Source organism: Megalopta genalis, chromosome 6 (assembly GCF_051020955.1).
Source record: "Megalopta genalis isolate 19385.01 chromosome 6, iyMegGena1_principal, whole genome shotgun sequence".
Taxonomy (NCBI): Eukaryota; Metazoa; Arthropoda; class Insecta; order Hymenoptera; family Halictidae; genus Megalopta; species Megalopta genalis.
The window spans coordinates 17571280-17598174 of NC_135018.1; the positions used below are offsets into that span (position 1 = coordinate 17571280).

Genomic DNA, 26895 nt, shown 5'->3' on the forward strand with positions numbered 1-26895 from the left:
AAATTGTTGAAGTTGGCGATATTATTAACTACAAATTTCATCCTTGTCAACCTAATACATCTAAATAATTCGCGCCGACTCAACGGTCGATGATGCTTTAGCCGTGTTACGAGTATTAACCCTTAGAGCTCTATGGACGCATATACGCGTTTGGCGAAAGTCATCCATGTAGCCTAAGGCGCTGCATTTACGTGTTTTCTCTAAGTCATCGGCCTCTGGACTAAGGGCGCATATATGCGTTTGTCGATTTTTTCAATCGATATGCAGTTATTTTCGTGTAAAATTAATAACAGGGGCACTCGTTAGTAATTTGCCTTCCTTAGGTAGCGGTTGGGCAATATCAGGGTCATAAAAATCCCCGAGAATTTCCGAAACGGAAATCCCATTTTATGTCCCGCCCTCTAACCAATTAGATTTCAAAATAATTACCTGCACTGTCACCTTTTCGCGACTCAAAGCACTCAAAGAACGACTCAGTCAGCAGTATCGTCTTGCGAATGTAAGAACCTCACGGTCTCGCTCGCGTCAACAACGATAGTGCGGAATATAACTTGTTCGATTATTTGTTTTTTATTCGTGACACCCTACAGAATGTCAAATCTTGAGGAATATTTCACAAGGGACGACAGCGAAATAGAATATAGTGAATCGCTGTCATCGGACATTGAATCGGAAGATTAATTATTTAACCTTTTGCAAAAGAATCACTATAATTTATTACTGTTTGCGCCTTGAATAGTCACTTCGGTGTGGCAAAAAAGTATTCCGACCCCAGCGATGGTCAGCGATAGCCGCGCTCCGTCCCTACGAACCGTTTCGGCCAGGAGTATTCAGAGCTCAAAAGTATATATATATATATATATATATATATATATATATAATAATATATTATATATATTATATTATATTATTATATTATATATATATATATATTATATATATTATATTTATATTATTATATTATATATATATATTATATTTATATTATATTATATATAATATATATATATATATATATATATATATATATATATATATATATATAAGTATATATAACTGAAAACATGAAAAATATAAAAAAATGTCGATCTATTATTTTTAATCTATCGAGCCGCCGCGAGCGGCCGCGAGCAATAGTGTAAAATCTCGTCCTTGGTTCCCGCATAACAACGGTCCCGTTTCTTTTTCTTTCGGTTGTTTACGCGACTTTGGTAGACGGAAGGGAAACGATCGTTTGGCACACGGTGGCGGCGCGCGGCGGCTACTTAAATTCACCAAGTTGTTCTCCGATCGACGTTCAACGACTGCGGAACGGGGGTATGGGGGGGGGGGGTAAACGCACGGATGTGTGTGCGAGCAGTCGGGGTTGTTTTCAGGGGATCCAGAGGATGAAGAGCGGCTGGGGTCGGACATCGATCTGGTAGTTAAGTTGAGGGCTCCCGCGGGACTCGTTGCCACCTTCGCAGCTTCGTCGCCTCTTGTACCACAGGCTACAGAGGCCGCATCGTCGCGTGATATCGGTGGTGTGCGTCCCACTGATTCGACGGGATCGGTTATGCGGTCTGACCACATGCGTGAACCGTGTTACACTTTTTTTTACATCGGTACCCGTGTAAGAGTACGACCCTGCTTGTTGTTTCGGCTCGAGTCTTTATCGCGAGTTTATAATATATTATATTTATAATATATATATTACATATATTTTTACATTATAATATTTATATATATATATTTATATTATAATATGTATATTATATATATATTTATATTATAATATGTATATTATATATATATATTTATATTATAATGTATATATATATATATATATATATATTTATATTATAATATTTATTTATATATATATATTATATTTATAATATATATAATAATGCTCGAATGATTTCGTTACGTCAGAGTAGGGGAGACCGGGACTAGTTGACTAATGGGGTTGAGTAGACCAGCTCTGTGTAAATAAATTTTACGATAAATAAAATAAATGGTGCTCCTGCGATCATCCATATCGAAACAAAAGTACGCTGAATTTTGTGAGTAACTGTGGCTCGGATGATATATATAAACCTAATACGATCTTATTTTACGTAATATTAACAAGCGGATAAAATCACTTTTGTTAATATCGTTTTTATTTATATTTTGTCAACTAGTCCCATTATGTTCGTCAATTAGGACCACTACCTACATAAGTGTGGGAAAAATTACGACTAGATGAACTTTTGATATAAAGCAAGTTAACAAAATACCATCGGTTTGTTCATAAAAATTGGAGATGCAAAAGCTCTGTAAACCAGTCCCGATGTCCCCCCTACGCGATAGCGGCGGTTGAAAACTTTTCCTTCTGAATTTTCAAGGCAATCAATTTTGTCACTGTAATCGTTTGTTCTTTACTTGTAGCGCGAATGAAGCAGGATTGTCGAATTCGCGGGTCGAAATGAAATAAAAAATCTCGGATTCATGAACATAAAATTGTGTATTTGGTAAATTTAAAATGCTATCACATATCAATATAATACTAGACTTAATGATCAACTAACATTTCAAGAGCTCTATTGGTATTAATAATTCATAATTATTATAATAACATGTAAATTGTAATATCTACTTATCGACAAATATATACAGGCTGACCCATTTAAATCGTTCCACTTAATTCCAACCATCTTCGAAACCGTCGATGATAAGAAAAAATGTTTCAAACAAAATTTGAACAGGACCTTTTTATAGGAGGTCGAGTTTACTTTTTTTTAAATGGGATCATATGGTCGTTCTTTTCATACAAGTACCAAGCCATTTATTGCAAAAAATCATTAATTTAAAAGATATTTTAATCTTAACAGTGCACAGTGATAGCATTCATCTATCTAAAGTTGGCGTTTAAAAATACAATGTTCGGCCTGAATACAAAGATTTACCGTTGTCTCTAAATATTAAAATCCAAATGGTAAAAGATCCAAAATCCGAATAGTAAAAGATCAAAAATCCAAATAAATAGTTAAAAATCCAAATTAGTATTTTCATGAAGAGAATATATATATAACAAGCTGGATCGACTGAGATGTAATAAAAAAACATACGATTCTATTTAAAGAAAAAATAAAATCGATCTTCGTGTACATCCTCGACTTAGAAAAATTTTATTACTATTTGGTTAATAAAACCGTTCCTGTCCCCTAAAACCGTTCAAATTTCGTTCCAAACGAAAGACACTTGACCGAATCGACTTAAATGGGACACACTCTATGAAAATATTAAGGAAAGATTCTCGTTAAAGCATCAAGTTTCGCAAGTACGGTGGATCGTCTCTGTCTTTCTCTCTTTCCTTCTTTCTCTTAACGATACCGCCGTCTCGATTGCATGGAAACACGATCATCCGTTCGGAGAACGAAGAAAGGCCCGGGTGTCGTACGAAAAAGGACTATCAACAACATGATATGATGCCAAGGGGTTCCAGCGTCATAAGTTTTATCCTACTTATATAAATTTCTAAAAGCTTCGAAAAAGTGTTGCAACGACGCTACAAACGGAAAACTGTTTGCACGATAGACACTATTTTTTTTTACGTTGACTAACCGCGTTCGTTTAAATGCGTAGGTATGAATGAATTGTTTCGAAAATACGTACAAAATCGTTCGATACAGTTTGCTGAGTCGCCGTCGTCGTTGCATCGAAAACAGTGTTCCCTTATATGATACACGTAACAACAATATTTCAACTATAGAGGAGTGCTTCGCAAGTCTCCGAAAAAAATCAACGTCGGTCACCTTAGCACGTCTAATTTGTACACTATAACAAGTCTAAAAAAATATATATAAAACAGTTTACTGTGGCGTCCCCTTGGAATAAATAAGTGTCGACACACCCCTGGCCGAGGAAATATGTGTATATGTACAAGATATCACAAAAATGCTCGCAATCCGAAAATGTGGGTATTCGAGGTAATTCGAAGTAACTTTTTCCTCAGCGAAAATGCGATCCGCGGCTTTGTTTACGAGTTATTAACGAAAAACACCGACCAATAAGAGGCGAGCTCGACGCGCGCACGAATCTCGGTTCCGCTCATTGGCGCGGCCGCCTCGTATTGGTCACTGTTTTCGCGCTAATAAATCGCAAACGAAGCCGCGGATTGCATTTTCGCTAAGGAAAAAGTTACTCCAAATGATCTCGGGAACCCTTCATCTCCCGGAAGTAACATAATTTTTTGGCCCCCTGTATATTTCAAATCTATTGCCATCCGAAACTACTAGAGGCGTGCGAGAATTCTGGAATTCCCGAAAACCTATTCTTGTTACGGGCAAAAATGCCTCTATCGGGTCGGGACGAGATTCCTGGGAAAAAAAATTGAAGGCGAAAAGACGCGTCTTCGTATCACAGCATTTGAAGAAATCCCATTTTCGGGAAATCACATTTTCGGGACACCCGAACATTTTTAGGAATCCCGGACGATCTCGGAAAACCCGAGAGTTTCAAGATCCCGTCACGATCCCGAGAATCATTCTCGTTTATACGTCCCGACCCGCTCTCGCACACGTCCAGTAACACCACCGTTTTCAAGAAAACGGTCTTTGCTAAATTCAGTATTACATGAGAGGACGAAGATATTTACAGAGTCTATATACAGTAAATTGTGTCTATAGTAAAATTGTCTATATCTATCTTTTGCTATTAGTTTGCGATTCGTTTGCGATCGTTACCGTGAATTTCGCGGGTCATAAAGTGAAGAAAGGAGAAAGAAGTGAAAGAGTGACAGAGTGAAAAAGCATGAGAATGAGGAGAAGGAGAAAAAGAAAAAGAACAAGAAAGAGATAAAGAAAAAGAATGAGGAGGGGAAAGAGAAGAAGTAAAGAGGAAGAAAAAGAGACCTTGCGAGGTCAGCCAGCAAGGCTGGACCACACTTCCACAACTGATTCTTCATATCACAATCCTAGTACCGAGAGGGGGATGGTATGTTGATGAGGATGGACGGAATGCGTGGAATGCGTGGAATGCGTGGGATGCGTGGGATGCGTGAGATGCGTGGAATACGTGGTATGCGTGTTATGCGTGTTATGCGTGTTATGCGTGGTATGCGTGGTATACGTGGGATGCGTGGTATACGTGGTATACGTGGGATGCGTGGTATACGTGGGATGCGTGGTATACGTGGGATGCGTGGTATACGTGGGATGCGTGGTATACGAGGGATGCGTGGTATACGTGGGATGCGTGGTATACGTGGGATGCGTGGTATACGTGGGATGCGTGGTATGCGTGGGATTCGTGGTATGCGTGTTATGCGTGGGATGCGTGGTATGCGTGGTATGCGTAGGATGCGTGGTATGCGTGGTATGCGTGGTATGCGTAGGATGCGTGGTATGCGTGGTATCCGTAGGATGCGTGGTATCCGTAGGATGCGTGATATCCGTAGGATGCGTGGTATCCGTAGGATGCGTGGTATGCGTGGTATGCGTAGGATGCGTGGTATGCGTGGTATGCGTAGGATGCGTAGGATGCGTGGTATGCGTGGTATGCGTGGGATGCGTGGTATGCGTGGGATGCGTGGTATGCGTGGTATGCGTGGTATGCGTAAGATGCGTGGTATGCGTGGTATGCGTGGGATGCGTGGGATGCGTGGGATGCATGGAGTTCGTGAGGTGCGTAGGGTGCGTAGGATGCGTGAGGTGCGTAGGGTGCGTGAGGTGCGTGGAGAGCGTGTGGTGCGTGGGGAGCGTGTGGTGCGTGTGGTGCGTGGGGAGCGTGTGGTGCGTGGGGAGCGTGTGGTGCGTGTGGAGCATGGGCTGCGTGTTGAGCGTGGGCTGCGTGTGGTGAGTGGGCTGCGTGTGATGCGTGTGATGCGTGTGATGCGTATGATGCAAAGAAGATGCTGCATGCGGCAAAGCTAACGCGTGTGTCGCGTGTCCGATGGTCAGGGCCCGCGGTCCGCCGTTGTGCATCATACCGTCAAGTATTCCGCCCACTGCTGCCATTCCTCCAATCGTCCCCATTGCTCCAAGGGTCAGGGTAGCCATCGTGGTGTTCGGAAGCGCTCCTTCGACCGGCTTCGATTCTTTCTGCTCCATCTCCTCGCGTTTCTTCGCCTGCTTTCTTTCCTTCGCCCGTCGATTTTGGAACCAGATCTTCACCTGTGCAGGATAACAGCAACGAATTCGTTTACAGTCGCCGTATTTCGTTCGGGTACCGTAATTGCCGCGTTTCGTGGTCCCCGGTTCAACAGTTCGTTTTTGTTTCTTTCTTTTCTTCGGCCGTTCTTTCTTTTCGGGCAATCGATATTTTTCTACGAAGGGAATCGACTGCGAAGACTCGTCGAAACGAACGACGTTGGCGATCGTTAGGAAAAATAATGTACCGTCGTTGAGACGTCGCTCGCCGCGACGGTGTTTCGCGAAAGATTCAACCGCGACGGCGATCGATCAAAGTCACATCGATCGAGGAAAAACGAACTGACAACCGGGGAAAACTCGCGAGCATATTTACAGAAACAAAGTATTGTATTCGCCTATCCTAATCTTTGCGGGAACACTCACCTGACGTTCCGAAAGCATAAGTGCGGCAGCGAGCTCGGACTTGCGACGCATCGTAATGTAACGATTGTAGTGAAACTCTTTTTCCAGCTCCAATCTCTGTAGATCCGAGTAGACCACTCTATATTTGTCTTTTGTTCGAGTTTTGCCTAAAAAAAAAAAGGAAGAAGACAACGATAAGGCTAGGCTCGGCATTATTACGCGTTTAATATCTGCTACTCTAATTCTCTTGTCAATAACGCTTCAAAGAGATAACGGTTTTGACGATCCCATTCGTGGATACATCTCGCAAGGGTATTAATAGAGTAACTAAACGAGATTGAAAAACATTCGGGCATACAAGCCTGCCTTCCTGAAACTGTTCGAAACTGTTCGAAACTGTTCGAAACTGTTCGAAACTGTTCAAAATTGTATAAAACTGTTTGAAACAGTCTAAAACAGTCTGCAATAGGCTGCAACAGTTTGCAACAGTCTCTAATAGTCTCTAATAGTCTCTAATAGTCTCCAGCAGTGTGCAATAGTCTGAAACATTATAAAGCAGTATAAAGCAGTATAAAGCAGTATAAAGCAGTATAAAGCAGTGTGAAACAGGATGAAACAGGATGAAACAGGGTGAAACAGGGTGAAACAGGGTGAAACAGGGTGAAACAGGGTGAAACAGGGTGAAACAGGGTGAAACAGGATGAAACAGGGTGAAACAGGGTGAAACAGGGTGAAACAGTGTGAAACAGTGTGAAACAGTGTGAAACAGTGTGATACAGTGTGAAACAGTGTGAAACAGTGTGAAACAGTATAAAGCAGTAAAAAGCAGTAAAAAGCAGTAGAAAGCAGTAAAAAGCAGTAAAAAGCAGTAAAAAGTAGTATGAAACAATATGAAACAATATGGAACGGTCTGATACGTCCTGGGACGGTCTAAAATAGTTTAAAATAGACTACAACAGTATAAGTCCAACTAAAACTATTGCATTAACTCTAACGCTACCAAGGAAAATGATTTTCGTTACTGACGCGTTCCGATTTTCAATCGTCCCGTCAAAATACATGGCTACTTACTTGCAGCAATGTTACAAAACTAGACCTAATAAGGTCTACTGGAAGGTGCTGTCCGACAACGTCGTGTCAAGTTTCAATATATATATAACATATTTTATAATTATGTTATATATTAATTATTATATTATATTAATTATATTAATTATAATTATGTTATAATATATTAATATGTTATATAATATATAACCTATTTTTCAAAAATGGTATTTACAAATTGTCATTACGCTGGCATGAAGTCGCAAGCAACGACAAACATTATATTCCACAATAAACATGTTTGCATCAAGTACACGACAAATTTGTTATTTTCTTTCGTTTCACAAAAAAAAAACGGAAGAACATTCCGTTTAGAACAAACCGAATAATTCTGTAACGAACTCTTTCCCGAAACGTTCGAACGAATTACCGAGAAATTCTTTCCGCGAGAAAAAAAAGTAGGAGAGCGAAAAGCGTTCGCTCATTCGTTCGTTCATTCTCCAAATTGGAACGTTCGCCAAAAAAAGAGAAAAGAAAAGTAGAAATATCACCACCGAATAAGAGAGCGGCATCATGGCTGGGGTTGATGCGAGGGTGGGAGGGAGGGAGGGAGGAAAAGTGAAAAAAAAATGGCAAAGGACGCCGCCGAGCGTATCGGGCGATGGTGTGAATTCAACGTGGCATTCAGGACGATTACACGCATATACATACGAAATAGAAAACGAGAAGGAACGGGACGGCGCGAGACGAACGGAGCACGGGAGAAAGAGAGAGAGAGAGAGAGAGAGAGAGAGCGAGACCGAGAGAGGTGGCCGATGAAAAGGAACGGGACGGGACGGGACGGAACGGGAGAAAGGAAACGATTAGATAAGGCCGGCCGGCGAGATCAAAGGCGGGCACGTTAATCCACCACTCCTCGATAAGAGTGCTCGCGAGGCCTTCGAGACTTCACGAATAAGCTTCGACCTTAGACTTTTCGATGGTATACATATATACATATACACATAGGTGGATCCAACATGGCTGGCACCGAAATCTCCGGGATTACCGTACCTCGCACCGCCGAACGATCAACCGATTTTTATTATTGTTCGTTTTCTTTGAACAAGATGAACCCTGCGCGGCGTTCGCACACGCGACACTTCATAAAAATGCTGTCAGAGTCGGACACGTGAACGCAACACGGGTTTACGTAGCGAATTTGCCGATCGATCGAAACGTACGTTACGGACCGAAAAAGGAAAGAAGAATGAACAGAACGCGAACCGTCGCTTCCACGAAACACCGTGTATAGTTTTCACGAAGCGTGGCGGAACACGCGTCCGCCTCGAAACAACGTTTACGTACACAGGTAATATACCGACACATAACCTAACATCAGGGACATTTCAGCGAGCATGTCCGAACGGTTGAAACGATAGACGTATTAACAATCGCATATTAACGCACCAACCTAATTTTGCGTTTTCGCTCGCCTTTAGATTGCAAGTCGATCGTTATCGCGAACACTTCTCCGCCTTTCGCACGATAATATGCTGGAATAAGGCTGGCACTGTTGCCGGTACACTACTCGTTGGAATCTGGAAACGATCAGGTATATGCAACGCTATTCGTCCGAGGAAGATCGAACGGCGACCATAAATCTAGCCGGTTTCACGGAAAGCAAACGTATCGTATTTTTCTAATCCCTCGCGCAAATATAAACTATGAATCTTTTTATCTTGGATATTTGGTAACGTAGAACCGACACCGTTCGCGATAAAGGATCATTCCTCTTTGTTGTACGATCGTACGAATTTTCTCCTCGGATATATGCGAATCGCAGCCCGACGCGACGCGACGCGACGCGACGGTCAGACAATTCTATCGCAGCATCACGGACAAATCGCGCGACGTCACGATCGTCGAAAACTTCGCGTCGTAGACCATTTTCGAACCACCGGCCGCGCCACGGTGGTCTTGGAATTCGTCGGTTTCAATTATTTTAGCGTTGTTTCAAGGTTTAAGGTTATAGTGTAGTGGATCGTTGAATTCGTCTCGTCACCAGCTAAAATATTTTATATATATATATATATTCGTCTATATAACTACTATACTACTATACTATACTATAACCTTATTATACTATAAATATTTATAGTATAGTAATAGTATAACCTTACTATACTATAAATATTCATACTAAAAATATTTATACCTTACTATACTATAAATATTTATAGTACAAATATTTATAGTATAGTATAGTAGTATAGTAGTTATTATAGTATAGTAGTTATATAATCGAATATATATATTCGACTCGATAATATTTTAGCTGGTGACGAGACGAATTCAACGATCTACTATACTATAACCTTACTATACCATATAAATATTAACGTTCGAAAAATAGAGGTGACCAGCATTTTTTCTAAAAGAAATATCTCTCTTTGGAAACCTTTATATTCTAACACGTGGAAAAGTGAATACTGACCAAATGCTTTTTTTTAAATTTTGCTATCACTTGAAATGACAAGAAAAATGTTTAAACTCGTGTTTTTTATCTGAACCAACAACGAAAATTTAAAAAACCGACTTTCGTAGATCTCGGTAATTTATACGAGTGCTGTAAAATTTGATCGAAATCGGTTGACGTTGTTATCGGTTACAACAAATTAAAGATGACAAAAATCGCAATTTTATCGCGATTTTGACCAAAAACTTTCGACGCCTGTAGCTCGACTCTGGATTAATCGACATCGATCAAATTTTTAGCACGCATATACATCATCGAGATCTACGAAAGGCGTTTTTTAAATTTTCGTTATAGGCTCGGATGAAAAAGTTAAAAAAAGTGTTCTTAAAGTTTCTTTATCGTTTCAAGTAACAGCAAAATTTAAAAACAAGAGCATTTTAGTCATTGCTTAGTATACTAGTCCCTCTACCGTTTGAAAAAAATTCAAGTGAAGTTTCAATAAAGTTATCGCTTTTCGAAATGTGTGCGAATACTTTTTTTATTCAGTGTAGGCACTATTAAACAAGATCATAGTCAAGCCATAGAACAAATTAGTATTTAAATGCTCCTAACCGTGTAACTAAATCAGATACTACAAACCTCGATTACAAAATGTCAACTTTACAACGTTATATTTAATTACAACGGGTTTCCAGTTCATAGAGCAAAACGTATCTCCCATCAATTAAAATTGTAATATTGATCTTTTTGCCAAAGATTAGCTCGCCCGGGACCACTGTACGGCCGGCGCGGCAAATATTTACCATGCTAAGCATAATCGTCGCTGAAAAGCCCCATGCACGTAAACAAACACAAAAGATCATTAAATCTTATCGACAGACATTTTATCTTTGAAGATTGTCATCGAATCAAAAAAATTCCAAACCCTACGACGACGCGCGGCACAACTTTCATTGCGACAGAGATCTCTTCCTACTCGCGTAGAAACATTAAGCCGAGCCGACGACGATAATTTCGTGACGCGCGGCCGAATTTCGCGAATGCGTGTATATTCTCATTTTGCGAGGCGTTTCGTTGGAAAGCGTTCAACAACGGAGGGGGATAAAGAAAACGTGCGCGGGTTACGGTGGCCAGGATTTTCAGCCGAGCTGCTCCGGATCTTCTCGATCCGAAAAACCGGCGCGCAATCCCCGCGGATTCGGGCATCGATCGAAGGAAAGAATCGCGTCCCGGCGTCCCACGTCGACGACGCTGTCGGCTCTCGACAATGACCGCGGCTGTGCGGAGTCGGCAAGGATTACCGTCGGTCCTTTTCATCTCTCTCATATCGAGACTCGCATCTATGATTATCCGACCGTTACCTTGTCGACCGCGCGATCCGTCAGTCTCAATAGCGGAATTGTTGCATCGAGTCCAAGTGAAAATGAGAGGGAATCGACGCGTGTCTTCGAGTGGAAGTCGCTCTTCTAGCTAACTACGTCTTTATACCGTTCTCTCTGTTTTTAGATCAATCGAGAGAGAGAGAGAGAGAGAGAGAGAGAGAGAGAGACAAAGAGAGAAAGAGAGAAAGAGAGAGAGAAACAAAGAGAGAAAGAGAGAGAGACAGAGAAAGAGAGAGAGAAACAAAGAGAGAAAGAGAGAGACAGAGAAAGAGAGAGAGAGAGACAAAGAGAGAAAGAGAGAGAGAAACAAAGAAACAAAGAGAAAGAGAGAAAGAGAGAGAGAAACAAAGAAACAAAGAGAAAGAGAGAAAGAGAGAGAGAGAGAGAGAGAGAGGAGAACGTGATTTCGCCTGCCATTTCTCCCTTCTCGGGGTGTAGGCACCCGAGCGAGAAGGAAGAAAAATCTAGGAATATTTTGCGTGGCAGGATAAGCAAGAGAGAGAGAAAGAGAGAGAAAGAGAGAAAGAGAGAGAGAGAGAGAAGTAGCGAAGTAACCAGAGGCGCGAGCGGGGTGCAAAGAAACTGGACTCCAGGGACTCGTTGGCACCCCATTATAGCGTTTGCTCTTCCATTTCACCGCGCGAAATGGCGAAAGAGCGTGCCCCGGTTTTCCTGCGGCTCTGCGACGCCCTCGTCAACCTCCGTCACCCTCAGTCACCCACAATCACCCTTCGACGCCCTTCGACGCCCACGCCAACCGCGGCGATTCCGAGCAGGCTGATTCCGCGATGCTTCTCTATAACTGTAACTGTAACCCGCCTGGGTGCCATTCGTCACCGGCTTCACAATTACCTCTATTGTGCCCCGAAACATTTGTATATCGCATATCAAGTGTCCCGATGCACGTTCCGCGAGAAGAAACGAACGGTGCGCGACTCGCGACTCGTGATTCGCCGTCGAGGGTGGCTCGCGTTCAATTGTTTCAACGGACATCCGATTTCCCGTTCACCTATTGACTGCGAGCGACGTGTGTACACGTCATAAGGAAATGGCAATTTTACAACTTACAACAAGAATACTTCTTCTCTTTTACGATTTAGGTTAAAATATGCTAGTGAAACGTATTCATAAATTTCCCACGTTCTAGAACAACTTGCCGGAAGAAACTGCACCCGATTCGATCGATGAAAAACCAATGCAAAATTGATCTTAAAAATAGATCGACGGAGCTAGGCGATTTAGGGGGGATTCTTGTGTAACAACGTGAAAATGAAATGTTTCCCTTTTAATCTCTTTAGACAGAACTAAAAGTTATATCGAGCTAGAATTTGTGCGTAAAGGGAGACCTTTAAACCGCACGAAAAAACTTTTTTCAAGTCGAACTTTTGTTGCTTCTTATTAGCCCCTTGCCGTACTTCGATGACTCCGACTTGTGATACAAATTTCTAGTAATAATTTATCGAGTATAGATGTTATTCTGTCCATCAAAATTGGAATAAAATTCGAATCACTTGTCATAAGCATTATTAATGTAATATATAATAATTAAGCATTATTATATAATATTATATTAATTAAGCATTCCAGTAAATTTGGGCACACGATAAACATCAATTTTCGTTCCCTTCTAAGAAATTATTGTAATCGACTGCGAGTAGCAGTAACTGCGAAGGAAATGGCACGTCAAGGGGTTAAATAGTGATTCAGCCTTCGAAGATATAGCCAAGATTGGCCGGCAGCGTGGAATCTACGATAGACACCGGAAAAGCAACATCTAAAAAATTTTCTTGAACTCGGATAATCGAACCTACCTCGAATAAAAAAATTCGACAAATTAAACGAATTCCAGCGATCGACTACAAAGTGGAAAACGAGCCGCGAAAGAACACTATCAGCTTTACGCGCCATACTTATCGCGATGCTAGGAGATACCGAGAAGATTATCAATTCGCAAATGTCGCGAACGATTCTGAAAACTAGCGGAGTCGCTCGTCGGGTGCATGCGAAAACAGAAAGTTGAAGAAATTCGAACACGATCCTTCGTCAACAAGCTACGCGCCGAAAATCATCCCTAAAAATTTCTTCGGAATCTGCAATTTGATCGACTAGATTGAAACTGGAAAGCTAAAATTTATCATAGCGAATGGCATTTCAACCCTTTCGCATTGTAAAAGTCCTAGTAAAATTCAGTTCGATCGATAATATTACAACGAAAATGAACGTTGAAAACTAGTAAATAATTAGTGACACGCATGACGTTATCGATGCGGCATTTAACCCGTTGGTCAGTTTCGAGCCACGATTGCACACGATCGTTTATTATGCAATTTCTATAAAAAGAGCAAACGTCTGCAGCGAGTCGCAGAATGATTGGCACAACTATTCAAACGCAACAACGCTTTTATAAAACTAAATTATAAAATTGAATCTTTTTTAGACGATAGAAAGGTTAGCCTACTAGACGATAATTAAAATGCTTCTTTTTAATCCACTTGCAACCAAATATACCTGCAAGCGAGCGCGACACGAGCCCTAAAAGTCCGTTTACCATGAAGGCGTGGAAGTAAAACAATCGGACCGTAAAAGCTACTAAGTACGTGTCCAAACAGAGAGTAAACTGAAATTTATCGATATATTGCTACCTAAGCGTGCGGATTATCGATCCCAATGTGATTTATGGAGACTATTGTAAAATCGTGAAAGTGATCCTCTTATTTCGGACATTAGTGGCAACGAGACAAACTTCATTGTAGAACATAATTCCATAATTTGTTCTGGTGACACCTTGTCGACTGTACATACAAACCCTTGTAAAATTGTCACCGTACACCTTTTGAAACGCAATAAATCTGTTAAAACTGCACTACATGACTTGAATCCTTTTTAGGTGATAGAGGGACTAGTGTACTAGACCAGACAATGACTTAACTATTTTGTGACAATTTTCCTATTATTTGGCATGCCAAAAGAAAATATAAAATCTCTTATTTCTTAATTTTTTTATCCGAGTCTGTAACGAAAACTTAAGAAATGTCTTTCGCCGATCTTGATAAGTTATATGCGTCGGTTGACGTTTTCATGGAGCTTTTATTGATTAAAAATCAGCAAAATTACGGTTTTGTCACGATATTGACCGACAACTGTAAGAAATCCGCAGTTTTCTCCAATCTTTCAACACCAGTAGCGCGACTCTCGATTAACCGACTTCGATCAAATTTTCAGCACGCATACAAGTTATCGAGATCTGCGAAAGATTCTTTTTTAAATTTTCGTTATAGGCTCGGATGGAACAGTTAAAAAAGGTTTTTAAAATTTTGTTCATCATTTCAAGTAATAGATGAATAATAATATAATAATAATATATATATAATATAATATATAATATATATATAATATAATATATAATAATATATATATAATATAATATATAATAATATATATAATATAATATATAATAATATATAATAATAATAATATAATTATAATAATAGATGAATAAATTGAAAGAAAAAGCATTTTAGTCATTGCTTGGTATACTAGTCCCTCTGTCATCTAACCAGAAAGTTCATTTCGTTCAGTGCAGTTTTAAAATCATTATTGCATAATAAACGGCGTGTGATTAGAATTCTCGGTAGTTATACGGTCGTAAGAAATTGGAGTGACTTATGGCCGAGGGTGTATAAATTACTCCGAGCGCATACCTGAACAATCGAGGCATATAAATAATGACGGGCGTACCCTAAAATTTGGATTTCCTCTGTAGATATACGACCAGTGCGTCAAGTACCTGGAGAGTACCTGATCCATCCGACACCATCGGCTCATTATCCTACTATCTCACGACAGCTACAATGAGAGGACGACATTTGTCCGACCGACACACAATTGTCCGTCCTTGGCGACGCGCGGGTCAGAAGCGAATAATAAGCAAAGTAAAAGGGTCGCGCATGGGACACCAGGTTGAGAGGCCCATTTTGTTCTAAACGTGACCATTCCTTCTCGAGAGCGAAATGTGATAAGACAAACAGTCTCCACTAGTTTTACGACCGTAATTGCAGCGGCTCTTCGGGAACATTTCGCAGCCGTTAATTTTTCCGCGTCGCTAAACCTGCAGTAAGCAGTAATTCGCTCCAGATGGAAACTTCTGCATTCGTAAACTAACTTTATTCAAACCTTTAGGTTGTTCAATAAGTCCGATCGTGTTTTCCTGCAGGAAGATATAGTACCGTGCAGACGTCGACGCGACATATACAATACACAGACAATTTCAACCTAAGCTACCCTGTTTGAAAATAGACACTTTCAGCTTCCATTTAAGCCAGGCTATAAATCTTAAAATCAACGCTTTGAATTAGTATCATTTTCCTTGCCTTTTCCCAGCTGTAAGAGATCGGTTGTTTTGAATTTTGTCAAAATGATCTCGTCGTTCTATTGCAACCTAATCTCTATCCTGTCTCAAAGTAGACACTTCCAGCTTTTATTTAAGCTAGGTCGCATAGAAAGAACTCCACGGGATTATATCTTAAAATCCATGTATAATTTATCGCTTTGAATTAGTGTAATTTTCCTTGTTTCCCCCCCAGGTGTAAGAAATCGATTCTTTTTAATTTTGTCAAAATGTTTTTGTTCGCGCGTCGACGGCAGCACAGTAGTACATATATTTTCTTACAAGGAAACGCGCGAACGGACTTGTCACACAACCAGATAGAACCTGGAACGGCGAGAAGCGACACGTTCTTCGCATAAAGTTGCATTTTTTTAGAGAAATTTTAGATTGGCAAAGGAAACACCGTTAGGCGAAAGTTATCGGCCGGTTTATCGTTTGACGGATTAATTTTTCAAGATTTGTTTAGCGAGATTCAATAAATTCTCCCTAATTTTCTGTCAGCTCAACGAAGCTGAAGTAAACAAAAACGCCTCGTTTTCATAATTGTTCACTAATCGGAGATTATAAAAATGAGCCTCGAGGCTCGAATAATCGTACCTTTACGATCCCAATAGTCGTCCATTTTCGTTCACAAGCTGAAGGAAAATTATGCAAGATTTACTGTACGTGCAAAACAGGAAAACTTGTGCGCCCTGGTTCCGGTTGACTGGTCACACACGGTAGGCTGACGTCTTTGCTTCGATCGTGATCAACAGTTTCTCAGAGCCAAAGGCAACCAAAATGGCGCCGGCAATAAAACCGGGAGAGAAATCGCGTGCCACCATTACGGCGAGCAAAGGAGCAAGGAATCGCGGTCGTTCCAAGCAACACACCGACCAATAATGCCAAGCAAAAATTGCGCGCGTCGAGAGCAAGAATACCCTCTCTCTCTCGTTCTAGAGAGGATGACGAGAGCGCTCTCTTTCTCTCGCTCTCTTTCTCTCTCGCTCTCTTTCGCTCTCGCTCTTTCTCTCTCTCTCTCTCTCTCTCTCTCTCTCGCTCTCTCTCACGCTCTCTTTCTCTCTCGCTCTCTTTCTCTCTCGCTCTTTTTCTCTCTCGCTCTCTCTCTCACTCTCTTTCTCTCTCGCTCTTTCTCTCTCGCTCTTTCTCTCTCACTCTCTTTCTCTCTCGCTCTTTCTCTCTCGCTCTTTCTATCTCGCTCTTTCTCTCTCGCTCTTTCTCTCTCGCTCTTTCTCTCTCGCTCTTTCTCTCTCGCTCTTTCTCTCTCGCTCTTTCTCTCTCACTCTCTTTCTCTCTCACTCTCTTTCTCTCTCACTCTCTTTCTCTCTCACTCTCTTTCTCTCTCACTCTCTTTCTCTCTCACTCTCTTTCTCTCTCGCTCTTTCTCTCTCGCTCTTTCTCTCACGCTCTCTTTCTCTCACGCTCTCTTTCTCTCTCGCTCTCTTTCTCTCACGCTCTCTTTCTCTCACGCTCTCTTTCTCTCACGCTCTCTTTCTCTCTCGCTCTTTTTCTCTCTCGCTCTCTCTCTCACTCTCTTTCTCTCTCGCTCTCTCTCACTCTCTCTCACTCTCTCTCACTCTCTCTCACTCTCTTTCGCTCTCTCTCGCTCTCTCTCTCGCTCTCATCACGAAATTGTAATACGTATTCTGACTCGTATGAGGTCGCCCGTTATACGAGGCAGCGGCTGCCTGCAATATAACCATAAAATGCAGATAATAGCCGCTAGAAGGTATCGGAGGGTCGCACGGTCGCGAAACAGTAGAAGAAAGAGAAACACGGGCGAAACTGACAAACCGAGCGGCGGAAAAGGGAAACCAAAGAGCGAGACAAGTTTCAAGTTTAAACGACCGCCGCTACCAAACACACTGAACACGATCGTTCCTTCCGCGTCGCTTTGCCGCGAATTTACCGGGCAAATTTACCGGATCGTTTTGCATCCGTCTTCGGTTATTCTATTTCGGCAGAAGCTTTCGTTCGATTCGCGGTGTCGTTGTTAGAAAAAAAAAGAAAAAAGAAAACTGAATTGTCTCAAACTGAAAATTGCAATCGAGCGGAACGTTGTTGCTATACCACGGATTTTTATAGAATTGTACGCGATAATTGCAAGGAACGTATTCTCTTAATAATTTGAATAAGTTGCAACCGATTCGACGGGCTCGTTCAATTGTTGCCGCTTTGCAACGGCGTCGCACGGTTTTTTGGTGCTGTACGCTGTTGCGGGGTCGAATGGTATTGTATATTTTCTGAAAATGAATTTGCATAAACGAGCGCAATCGTCGAATGAAATCGAGCACAATTCGTTATGCAAAGCGTATCGTCGCATCGATTAATTGGAAAGTTTATGCAAACGTGCAGGTCCAGCTTCGCGTGTAATAGTAGTATCTACAGCGATCGAAGAATTTTCAATTGCCTAGCTACCAAATATTTGCATGCTTCAGCGACTGGTACAGCAATTCAAAGACATCGACGCATGCGAACATCACCGTATACACGGGGTGTCCGAAAAGTCATTCGCGAACGGGAAATGAGAAATTCCTCGGCCGATTTGTAAGCAACTTTTTCCTCGGGACTAGGGCAATTTTACCTTAGAAATCCCTAATTTTCCGATGGGAACATTAGACGACTTTTTTTGGACACCCTGCGTGTTACGGTGATCGAACGGTAATAGTAATGATCGTACCAAAGGCATCGAGGGTGCAGAGCTCGTGAATCGCTTGGCTCTCGTTCCCGTTGCAATTCCCTGTAATGTTGCACGCTGCAACAGTGGAAAACATACATGGCTACTGCACAAGACACTGCATAACTTATTTATGCATGTTTCACAAGCATCCGCATGTGCGTAGCTGTTCGTTGCCGATGTTGTTGTTGCGACTCGCCGAAAGGGCCGGATTTTCCCCCATTCGAACGGAGGTTCCGTCGCTGCAGATGGAAATTATAAAATCACGATCAACGCTGTTCGAACCCAACGTATCGACGCCACGATTTCTCAACAGCGGCCCGGGCAAATGTATTTACGGACTGTGTACAATGTGCACTGTACACACGATTCCATAATCCGAACACTGTAACAGCGATCTCCGGGATTAACTACGAGCCAGAGCACGGTTCTTTTCGTTTCTCCCATAAAATGGCCAGATTCCCTCACAAATTACATCACGGTTTTCCAAGCCGTAAATCTTTCGCAATGCACGAATACCAACACCAAGTTCAAACTGTGAATTAACACGCGGCGGGATGATTTACCGAAACCATCAAAGTCCGCATAAATCAGGAAAGACGCGAGCCGCCCAGGTTCGGGGCGGATCTGTGAACGAAGGATCGGCAATTTGTACGCGTTAATTTCTCGCTATAAATCGTGTGCCTTCCCCGTACTTTCGAAATATATATTCCTCGATACATTGTAATCCAATCCGCAAGTTTCGAGATCGAGGCTGTTGCGCGTACCTCTCGAATGCAACAACTTTATTTTTAGCGACAGTGTAATCCGAATGAAAATACCTGCTTCCGCGTCCATCGAGAGTTCTTGCTCTCTCTCTCTCTCTCTCTCTCTCTCTCTCTCTCTCTCTCTCTCTCTCTTGCCTTCGCCGCGTTTCCAAATCACGCGAAATCATACTTATTTTCCTGTTACTGTAATACCGTGCTTTTGCCAGGTACCCGTGATATAACAATTTCAATCGGCCCGTTCTCGAAGATTACTCGCGCACTCGAGTAATGAACCGTCCTCGTTCGTTATCGCGGGACCGATTTCTTTCGAAATTAGGTATACTCCGGGCGATTCAGGCTCTTCGGTTGGACCGACCGAACATCGAGACGACAGCAAGAGAGAACGGAGATTATCTCACAAATATTTGAGAGCAATTAGATGTTTGCTCGTCTGTTACCGTGTTTGCATTGTTCCACCGTATCTAGACCGCGGAGACGCGTTTACAACCGAGCCCGATGTACGCCAACCACATACACCCCCGCGCCCCCCCCCCAACTAACGCGTTTCATCTACGACGTTTTTAACGCTAAACCTGCCGCGGTCAAAGTGACCGCTTTCTTATTTCGCAATTCTGCATAGTTCCGAGACTTGAACGCTTGAACGAGTTATATTATTGGAGCAAGTTTTATAATAAAAAGTTGACGAATTCTAAATAAATTCGGTCTTCTCACTTTTGTGAAGCAGTACGTATGAGCCGTTTATTTTGAAAGTGGCATAAGTCACTTTACCGTAATGAAAAGTTTAATGCTAAACCTACCGCGGTCAAAGTGACCAATTTCGCAATTTTGCATAGTTCCAAGACTCTTTCGTGGAAAACGCTTGAATAAGTTATATTATTGGAGCAAGTTTTATAATAAAAAGTTGACGAATTCTAAATAAATTCGGTCTTCTCACTTTTGTAAAGCAGTACGTATGAGCCGTTTATTTTGAAAGTGGCATAAGTCACTTTACCGTAATGAAAAGTTTAACGCTAAACCTACCGCGGTCAAAGTGACCAATTTCGCAATTTTGCATAGTTCCAAGACTCTTTCGTGGAAAACGCTTGAATAAGTTATATTATTGGAACAAGTTTTATAATAAAAAGCTGACGAATTCTAAATAAATTCGGTCTTCTCACTTTTGTGAAGGAGTACGTATGAGCTGTTTATTTTGAAAGTGGCATAAGTCACTTTACCGTAATGAAAAGTTTAACGCTAAACCTACCGCGCTCAAAGTGACCAATTTCGCAATTTTGCATAGTTCCAAGACTCTTTCGTGGAAAACGCTTGAATAAGTTATATTATTGGAGCAAGTTTTATAATAAAAAGTTGACGAATTCTAAATAAATTCGGTCTTCTCACTTTTGTGCAGCAGTACGTATGAGCCGTTTATTTTGAAAGTGGCATAAGTCACTTTACCGTAATGAAAAGTTTAACGCTAAACCTACCGCGGTCAAAGTGACCAATTTCGCAATTTTGCATAGTTCCAAGACTCTTTCGTGGAAAACGCTTAAACAAGTTATATCATTGGAGCAAGTTTTATGATAAAAACTTTACAAATACCAAATAAATTCGGTCTTCTCACTTTTGTGAAGCAGTACATGCCAGTTAGTATTGCTGTTTGGTAGGTTTAGTGTTAAGAAATCCTATCCATAATTTCCCGAAAAACGCAAAATTTCTAAAACCACTTATAACGTCATATTCGCGATCTTCCGAACATGGTGGAACGTTTAAAATATTTTTTGAGAATACACAGTTGCCTCGGCTCTCCTACATAATCGCCGCGAAAGAAATTCAGCATATTTTCGGTTGAGAAATACTTCATGAAATTAGCACAAGCAAATAGCTGTAATAAATAAAAAAGGCAACTTTCGATTTGTCCTTTCTCGAATATTGTATTTAAATTTCATATTTGATGCAGTTTGCTGTTGTTTTAATATTACTTGAATATTGGCAATTGTTTGTTGCGTTGGACATTTAACACTAAACCTGCCGCGGTCAAAGTGACCGCTTTCTTATTTCGCAATTCTGCACAGTTCCGAGACTCTTTCGTGGAAAACGCTTGAACAAGTTATATTATTGGAGCAAGTTTTATAATAAAAACTTGACGAATTCCAAATAAATTCGGTTTTCTCACTTTTGCGAAGCAGTACATATGAGCCGTTTATTTTGAAAGTGGCATAAGTCACTTTACCGTAATGAAAAGTGGTGATATTTAACGTTTATACAAAATTATTTATACTGAGAAAAATATCAGTATCCTGAGATAACAAATACAAGTAAATCTTCTCGAAGGTTAGCATCCATATTTTTAAACGTGTTAAAACGCAAACCCTTAAATATATTGACTTAAAAACAAAGTGACTTATGCCACTTTCAAAATAAACGGCTCATATGCCAGTTAGTATTACAGCTTGGTAGGTTTAGCGTTAACCCGAATCGGATCGAATCGAATTCACGATATTTTCAAAACCAACGTCCTCTTACGATTAGCCTAACGAAAGTACGAGACACGACCTTCGTCGACCAACGGACAATTTAAACGAATTACCGGTGTTTTGATTTAACGGTGCTACACGTACAGCCAACGGATTTAGAAGTGTCCGCGAATCGTCGATACAAAAGCATGGGGAAAGTTGAACACTAACGATGTCAAGCTCGACGATTATGATCGAGTGTAAACACGCGAATCGAAGCTATATCGATAATGATGACCGAGAAATGTCGTATCATGTTTGATTCCAAGGACGTATAATCGGACTGTCGAGTTTCAAATCGACGCGCGCGCGCGCGTCTAATATTTCGTTTACTTTACAACAATATTAGAGATAATATTTCGGATAATTGAGCCGTTTATTTTGGAAGTGGCATAAGAGTCACTTTACCGTAATGAAAAGTGGTGATTTTTTAATGTTTATACGAAATTATTTATACCGAGAAAAATATCAGTATCCTAAGATAACAAATAGAAGTAAATCTTCTCGAAAGTTAGCATCCATATTTTGAAACGTGTTGAAACGCAAACCCTTAATTATATCGACTTAAAAACAAAGTGACTTATGCCACTTTCAAAATAAACGGCTCAATTATTATATTAGAGATAATTTTCGGATTCTCTCTCTCTCTCTTTAACTAATTTCATTTCTCTTCGTTCTGTGTACACGGCGGGAGCATTCTTTTACTCTGGAATCATTTACACGGATATAATTCTTTTTTTTCCTTTTGATTAATCGAACGAAACGATTTTGATTAATCGATTGCCGCGGATAAATCGAACACCTTTATGACCTACGACCCACTTGTAACCGGAGGAGAAATAGATTTTTGAAATGGTATAGTAAATTCTCCCTAGTTTTCCATCAGCTTGCAAACAAAAATGGACAGTTTTTGAAGAAGAGATGCGATTATTCGAGCCTCGCACCTTGTTTTTATAATCGCCGATAATCGGCGACTATAAAAATGACTCGCGAGGCTCGAATAATCGTATCTCCTTTTCCCAAATTGCCCAATTTTGTTTGCAAGCTGAAGAAAAACTGGAGAGAATTTCTTATGTATAGACTGTAAATATCTTTGTCCTCTCATGTAATACCAAATATGGCAAAAACAATTTTCTTTAAAACGGTGGTTATACTAAATGTGTGCGAGAGCGGTTCGGGGCGGGAATGAGAATGAATTTCGAGATCGTGACGGGATCTTGAAACTCTCGGTTTTTCCGAGATTGTCCGGAAATCCTAAAAATGTTCGGGATTCCTAAAAACGTTCGGGTTTCCCGAAAATGTTCGCGATCTCTTAAAATGCTGTGATTCGAAAACGTGTCTTTTTGTCTCCAATTTTTTTCCAGGAATCTCGTCTCGACCCGATAGAGGTCGAGAAACAGGTCGATAACAGGTGTTTTTGTCCTGTATCAGGTCATCTTGCCCGTAACAAGGATCGATTTTCGGGTGGAACTAGTAGTTTCGGATGGAAATAGCATTTGAAATATACAGGGGGTCCAAAAATTATGTTACTTCCGGGAAATGAAGGGTTCCTGCGGTCACTTGAAGTAACTTTCCCTTCGCGAAAATGCAATCCGCGGCTTCGTTTACGAATTATTAACCAATGAGAGAGGCAAGATCGTCTGGCGCGAGACGGCCGACCCAATAAACGGAACTCTCGCTTCTCATTGGTCACTGTTAATCGTTAATAACTTGTAAACAACGCCGCGGACTGCATTTTCGCCAAGGAAAATGTTGCTTCGAATGACCTCGAGAATCCGTCTTTAATTCCCGAAAGTAATTTGTGGTAACATCGTCGATTTGCCAAGTTCCGTATCACACGAGCAAGATACAAATATTTGTGCTCTGTTTACTGTTTCAAATCGATTTATCCCGAGCGCTTCTATAACCGGCAAAGTCAGCGCAATTACAGGGAACAAACACGATCCGCGTTCTAAGTACGGGGTATATTGATACACGGAACCAACCGTCCTCGATCAGTGTTCGTTTACGGGCCCGCGAACACGATGTACGTATCACATATACTCGAGTCAGCGATCCGATCAAAACATGCGAAGAACATTTCAATTCGTCTGTTCGCTGCGTGCTATAAATCACGGATTCCGGCCATGAATGGGAGACGCGTTTTCGTTCGCCGATGAACGATACCGAGAGATCGCGGTCGATTGTTTTGCCGGATCGTCGCCGGAAGAACCTTATCGGGCATTACCGAGAAAAACCTTTCAAATCGATCCATCGATCACACCGCTTGTCGCAAATTCGTTTATCGAGGACCAAGTTCCATCGCCTTGTGTACAGTAGCGGTGAAGGAGGATAGAAGTTCCACACCACGCCGGCGGAAGAACGTACTTTCTTTCGGCTCGATTAACGCGCGAACGTGTTCTAAGATCTTATCCTCCGATGTTGCTACTCGAAGAGAACTCGCCGGTATTGGTAAGCAAGGCTCAAAATAATCGTGTCTTCTCTTCCAAAATTATTCACTGTTGTGCGCGAACCGAGCGATCGATCGAGAAGAATTCACTGTACTCGGACTTCGCGGTACGTTGGACCGTGTACACGTGGAAAGCGGAGAACATTGAGAACATTCACAGAAAATATAGAAAAGCTGAAGAAATCAAACTCACCAGGATTGGGCTGGCTCTGGTATGAAGTCTTCTTCATCCACTCGAAGGGACTCCGAATCTGCGCGGGTCTCATCGCACTAGGATTCGCGGTCTCGTTGCTGCTAGTGTTATTACCGGCGTGGCTTATATTGTTCGGGTGTGTGTTGTTGTTGCCGGTATTGCCAGTGTTTGTGGGGTTAGTGCCGTTGCTATTGCTATTGGTGATCTTCCCCGGGGTGTTGTTGGTTGGCGGGGAGGTGACCGGCGTTTCGGGGCTGTTCGCCGCGCTCGCGTTGACCGGCGGACTAGTTTCTCCGGCTCCGAGCGCGGCGTTGCCCGCGTTCCCGTTCCAATCGGCAACAACCCCGGGGATCTGGGCCGGTTGTTGCTGATGTTGAATTTGGTGCGGTGGTTGCTGCGGCGTTGGTTGTTGTTGCGGTGGCTGCTGCGGTTGCTGTTGTTGCGGTGGTTGCTGGTAGGCCTGGTGGTGCTGATACTGGAGCTGCGTATAGTGATGCGCAGCGTGATGTGTCCAAGCGGGCAGAACCTCAGCGTGCTCCAAATACTGCTGGGCACTGACCGCTTGCTGATGGTGGGCCACTTGCGGATGAGGCCCGGGGGCGTATCCGTACCAATATTGTTGCCCGCCGTCGGCAGGCGTCACGGCCGCGTGTTGCTGTGCCTGTTGCATCTGCCCTTGCTGCTGGATCTGCTGCACCAGCTGCTGCTGTTCGGCGGACTGCTGCGGTACCGGCTGTTGTCGGAACATCGAGAGCGTGTTATAGTACGAGACCATGCTGCTGATGCCACTGACGTTAGCCATTGCGTTCATGAATCTCACGTAAGGGCGTCGGTGCAGGTCTGACTAGTCGCCCCCGACACGGATGAATCCGACCTTTCGTTGGAAGCACGCGCTTTAGGAGGATCCGGACAATACGAACGAGCGCGTCGTTCGTCTTGTTTACCACTAGGATCGGCAAACGTCACAGGTCCTCCAACATCGACTGAGTGCCTGCGAAACCGTGTGCGTTCTTGCTTGGACAACGCTACCCAATTTCACAGTCACCAAAACGAAGGATGTTTGCTTCCTGATTCACGTGGCACCAAGCAGCACTGATATTTGCTGAAACCGCGAAAACTGAAGGCGAGACTGCGCGAAGACTGCAGAGTTCCCGGTGGTGATGGCCCTTCGATGTTCAGAGGAAGACTGTTTACCGAACTGCGACTACGGAGGGTAGTAGTCATACCCCGGCGGACGTTGCCTCCGCCTACCGCTCCGCCATGCCCCCCACCAATGGCACCGCTCGGCCAATCGACGCCGGCCTCCGTGTTCCATGCCCGTAATGGCGCTCGAGCGCAACTCCGACAGCCAGAGATATCGCGAGCTGATAAAAGAATGCGAGGAAGGCGGCTCTCACGCCCCCGTAGACGCGTTTCACCGTGTTAAAGCCTCGGAATGGACAACATTTTTCGCACTTGTCGCGTTTTACTTGTTTCCCCTCCCCTCGCGAAAATACGTGCACGACCTGTTCCTTGTTTCTTGTCAAGCGGCGCGTAAACACCGTCGCTCCGCCGGCGAACCGAACCGACGCCGGCCGGCCCGAGCCCCGCCGAGTTCAGCCGAATCGCGTCCGTATCGCCGCCGTATCGCCGCCGTATCGTTCTGTCCTATCGGGAGAAACGCGTCGTTCGCGCGTTCAATCGCGATCTCGCCCTCGATAGGCAGACGAATCGATGTGTTCGCAGGAATTTAATCAACCGCGAACACGCGACTGTGTGTTCCGTTCGCAAAATATTTTCCCGAAAATCTCGTCGACGTCGCGTCTTGCTTACGTCAGAATTCAAGCGCGAACGTTACAGCCGTCGCACGCGAACGAAAAGCCAAGCAAGATCGGTGTCCCGAGCGAGTTTCGAAACAAAATGGGACATCGTTTCCCACGGCGAGAACCAGATTTCTTGTTGGAACTCCGAGGAAACTTGACTATTTATCTATGTATATACAGGAGGTCCGGTAAATTTGTTTTAATAGTCTTGCATCTTAACTCTTAAAACTTGCAGAGCTTAACCCTTCGCTCTCGATAACATTTTAACTCTAAACCGAAAATAGTTTTCTGACCCACGGTTATTTCAATTTCATACGACTCGTTGCATTTTGTGCGTATGACAGTCAATCTTGCGACTCGCGCCACAGTTGCGCTTTTAACAGTTTTTCTTTTTTTAATCGAAAGAAATTTGACAATGTAAAAGTTATTTTTAAACGCGTATAACAATTTTTAGTAGCGTCTCGGTGTTACCGCACGAATGCAAATGGTTAAGTTGTAGAGATTTTCGATCGGGGGAGAATGTCACTGGGGTGTTTTTAATGTTTTAAGTATTTTTAATCTTCTACGTAAATGTTCCCAATACGTGTACCAATATGTTTTAGACGAATATTTATTATTGTATTGTATTAGGATTAGGGAAACAAATTAGAATCTCCATTTCTTACGATTATTTCTCTATTTCTTATTTTATTATTTATTATCTCTTATTTTCTACATGAC

The 26895-nt window shown here is 42.2% G+C and overlaps 1 protein-coding gene across 2 annotated transcripts; it reads right to left on the reverse strand.

Moving 5' to 3' along the window:
• Positions 1–2469: 2469 nt before the first annotated feature.
• Positions 2470–25569, reverse strand: cad (homeotic protein caudal). Of its 2 annotated transcripts, XM_076523371.1 has the most exons (4): positions 25194–25569; positions 24374–25106; positions 6540–6685; positions 2470–6137 (listed from the first exon to the last, which is right to left on the reverse strand). In XM_076523371.1, exons 2-4 carry the CDS (start codon positions 25041–25043, stop codon positions 4932–4934), a joined length of 2022 nt encoding a protein of 673 aa, XP_076379486.1. In that variant the 5' UTR covers positions 25044–25106; positions 25194–25569; the 3' UTR covers positions 2470–4931. The 2 variants fall into 2 exon arrangements, with proteins under 2 accessions (XP_076379486.1, XP_033339693.2); XM_033483802.2 differs by having other exon boundaries at positions 24374–25569.
• Positions 25570–26895: the final 1326 nt, after the last annotated feature.

Coding starts and splice junctions, on each gene's coding strand:
- cad (XM_033483802.2), bottom strand. CDS start 25,184: ATGAACGCAATGGCTAACGTCAGTGGCATCAGCAGCATGGTCTCGTAC. Junction 6,686..24,373: donor CCAGAGCCAGCCCAATCCTG/GTGAGTTTGATT, acceptor TTTTTTTTTTAG/GCAAAACTCGAACAAAAGAC. Junction 6,138..6,539: donor TTATGCTTTCGGAACGTCAG/GTGAGTGTTCCC, acceptor TATCCTGCACAG/GTGAAGATCTGGTTCCAAAA.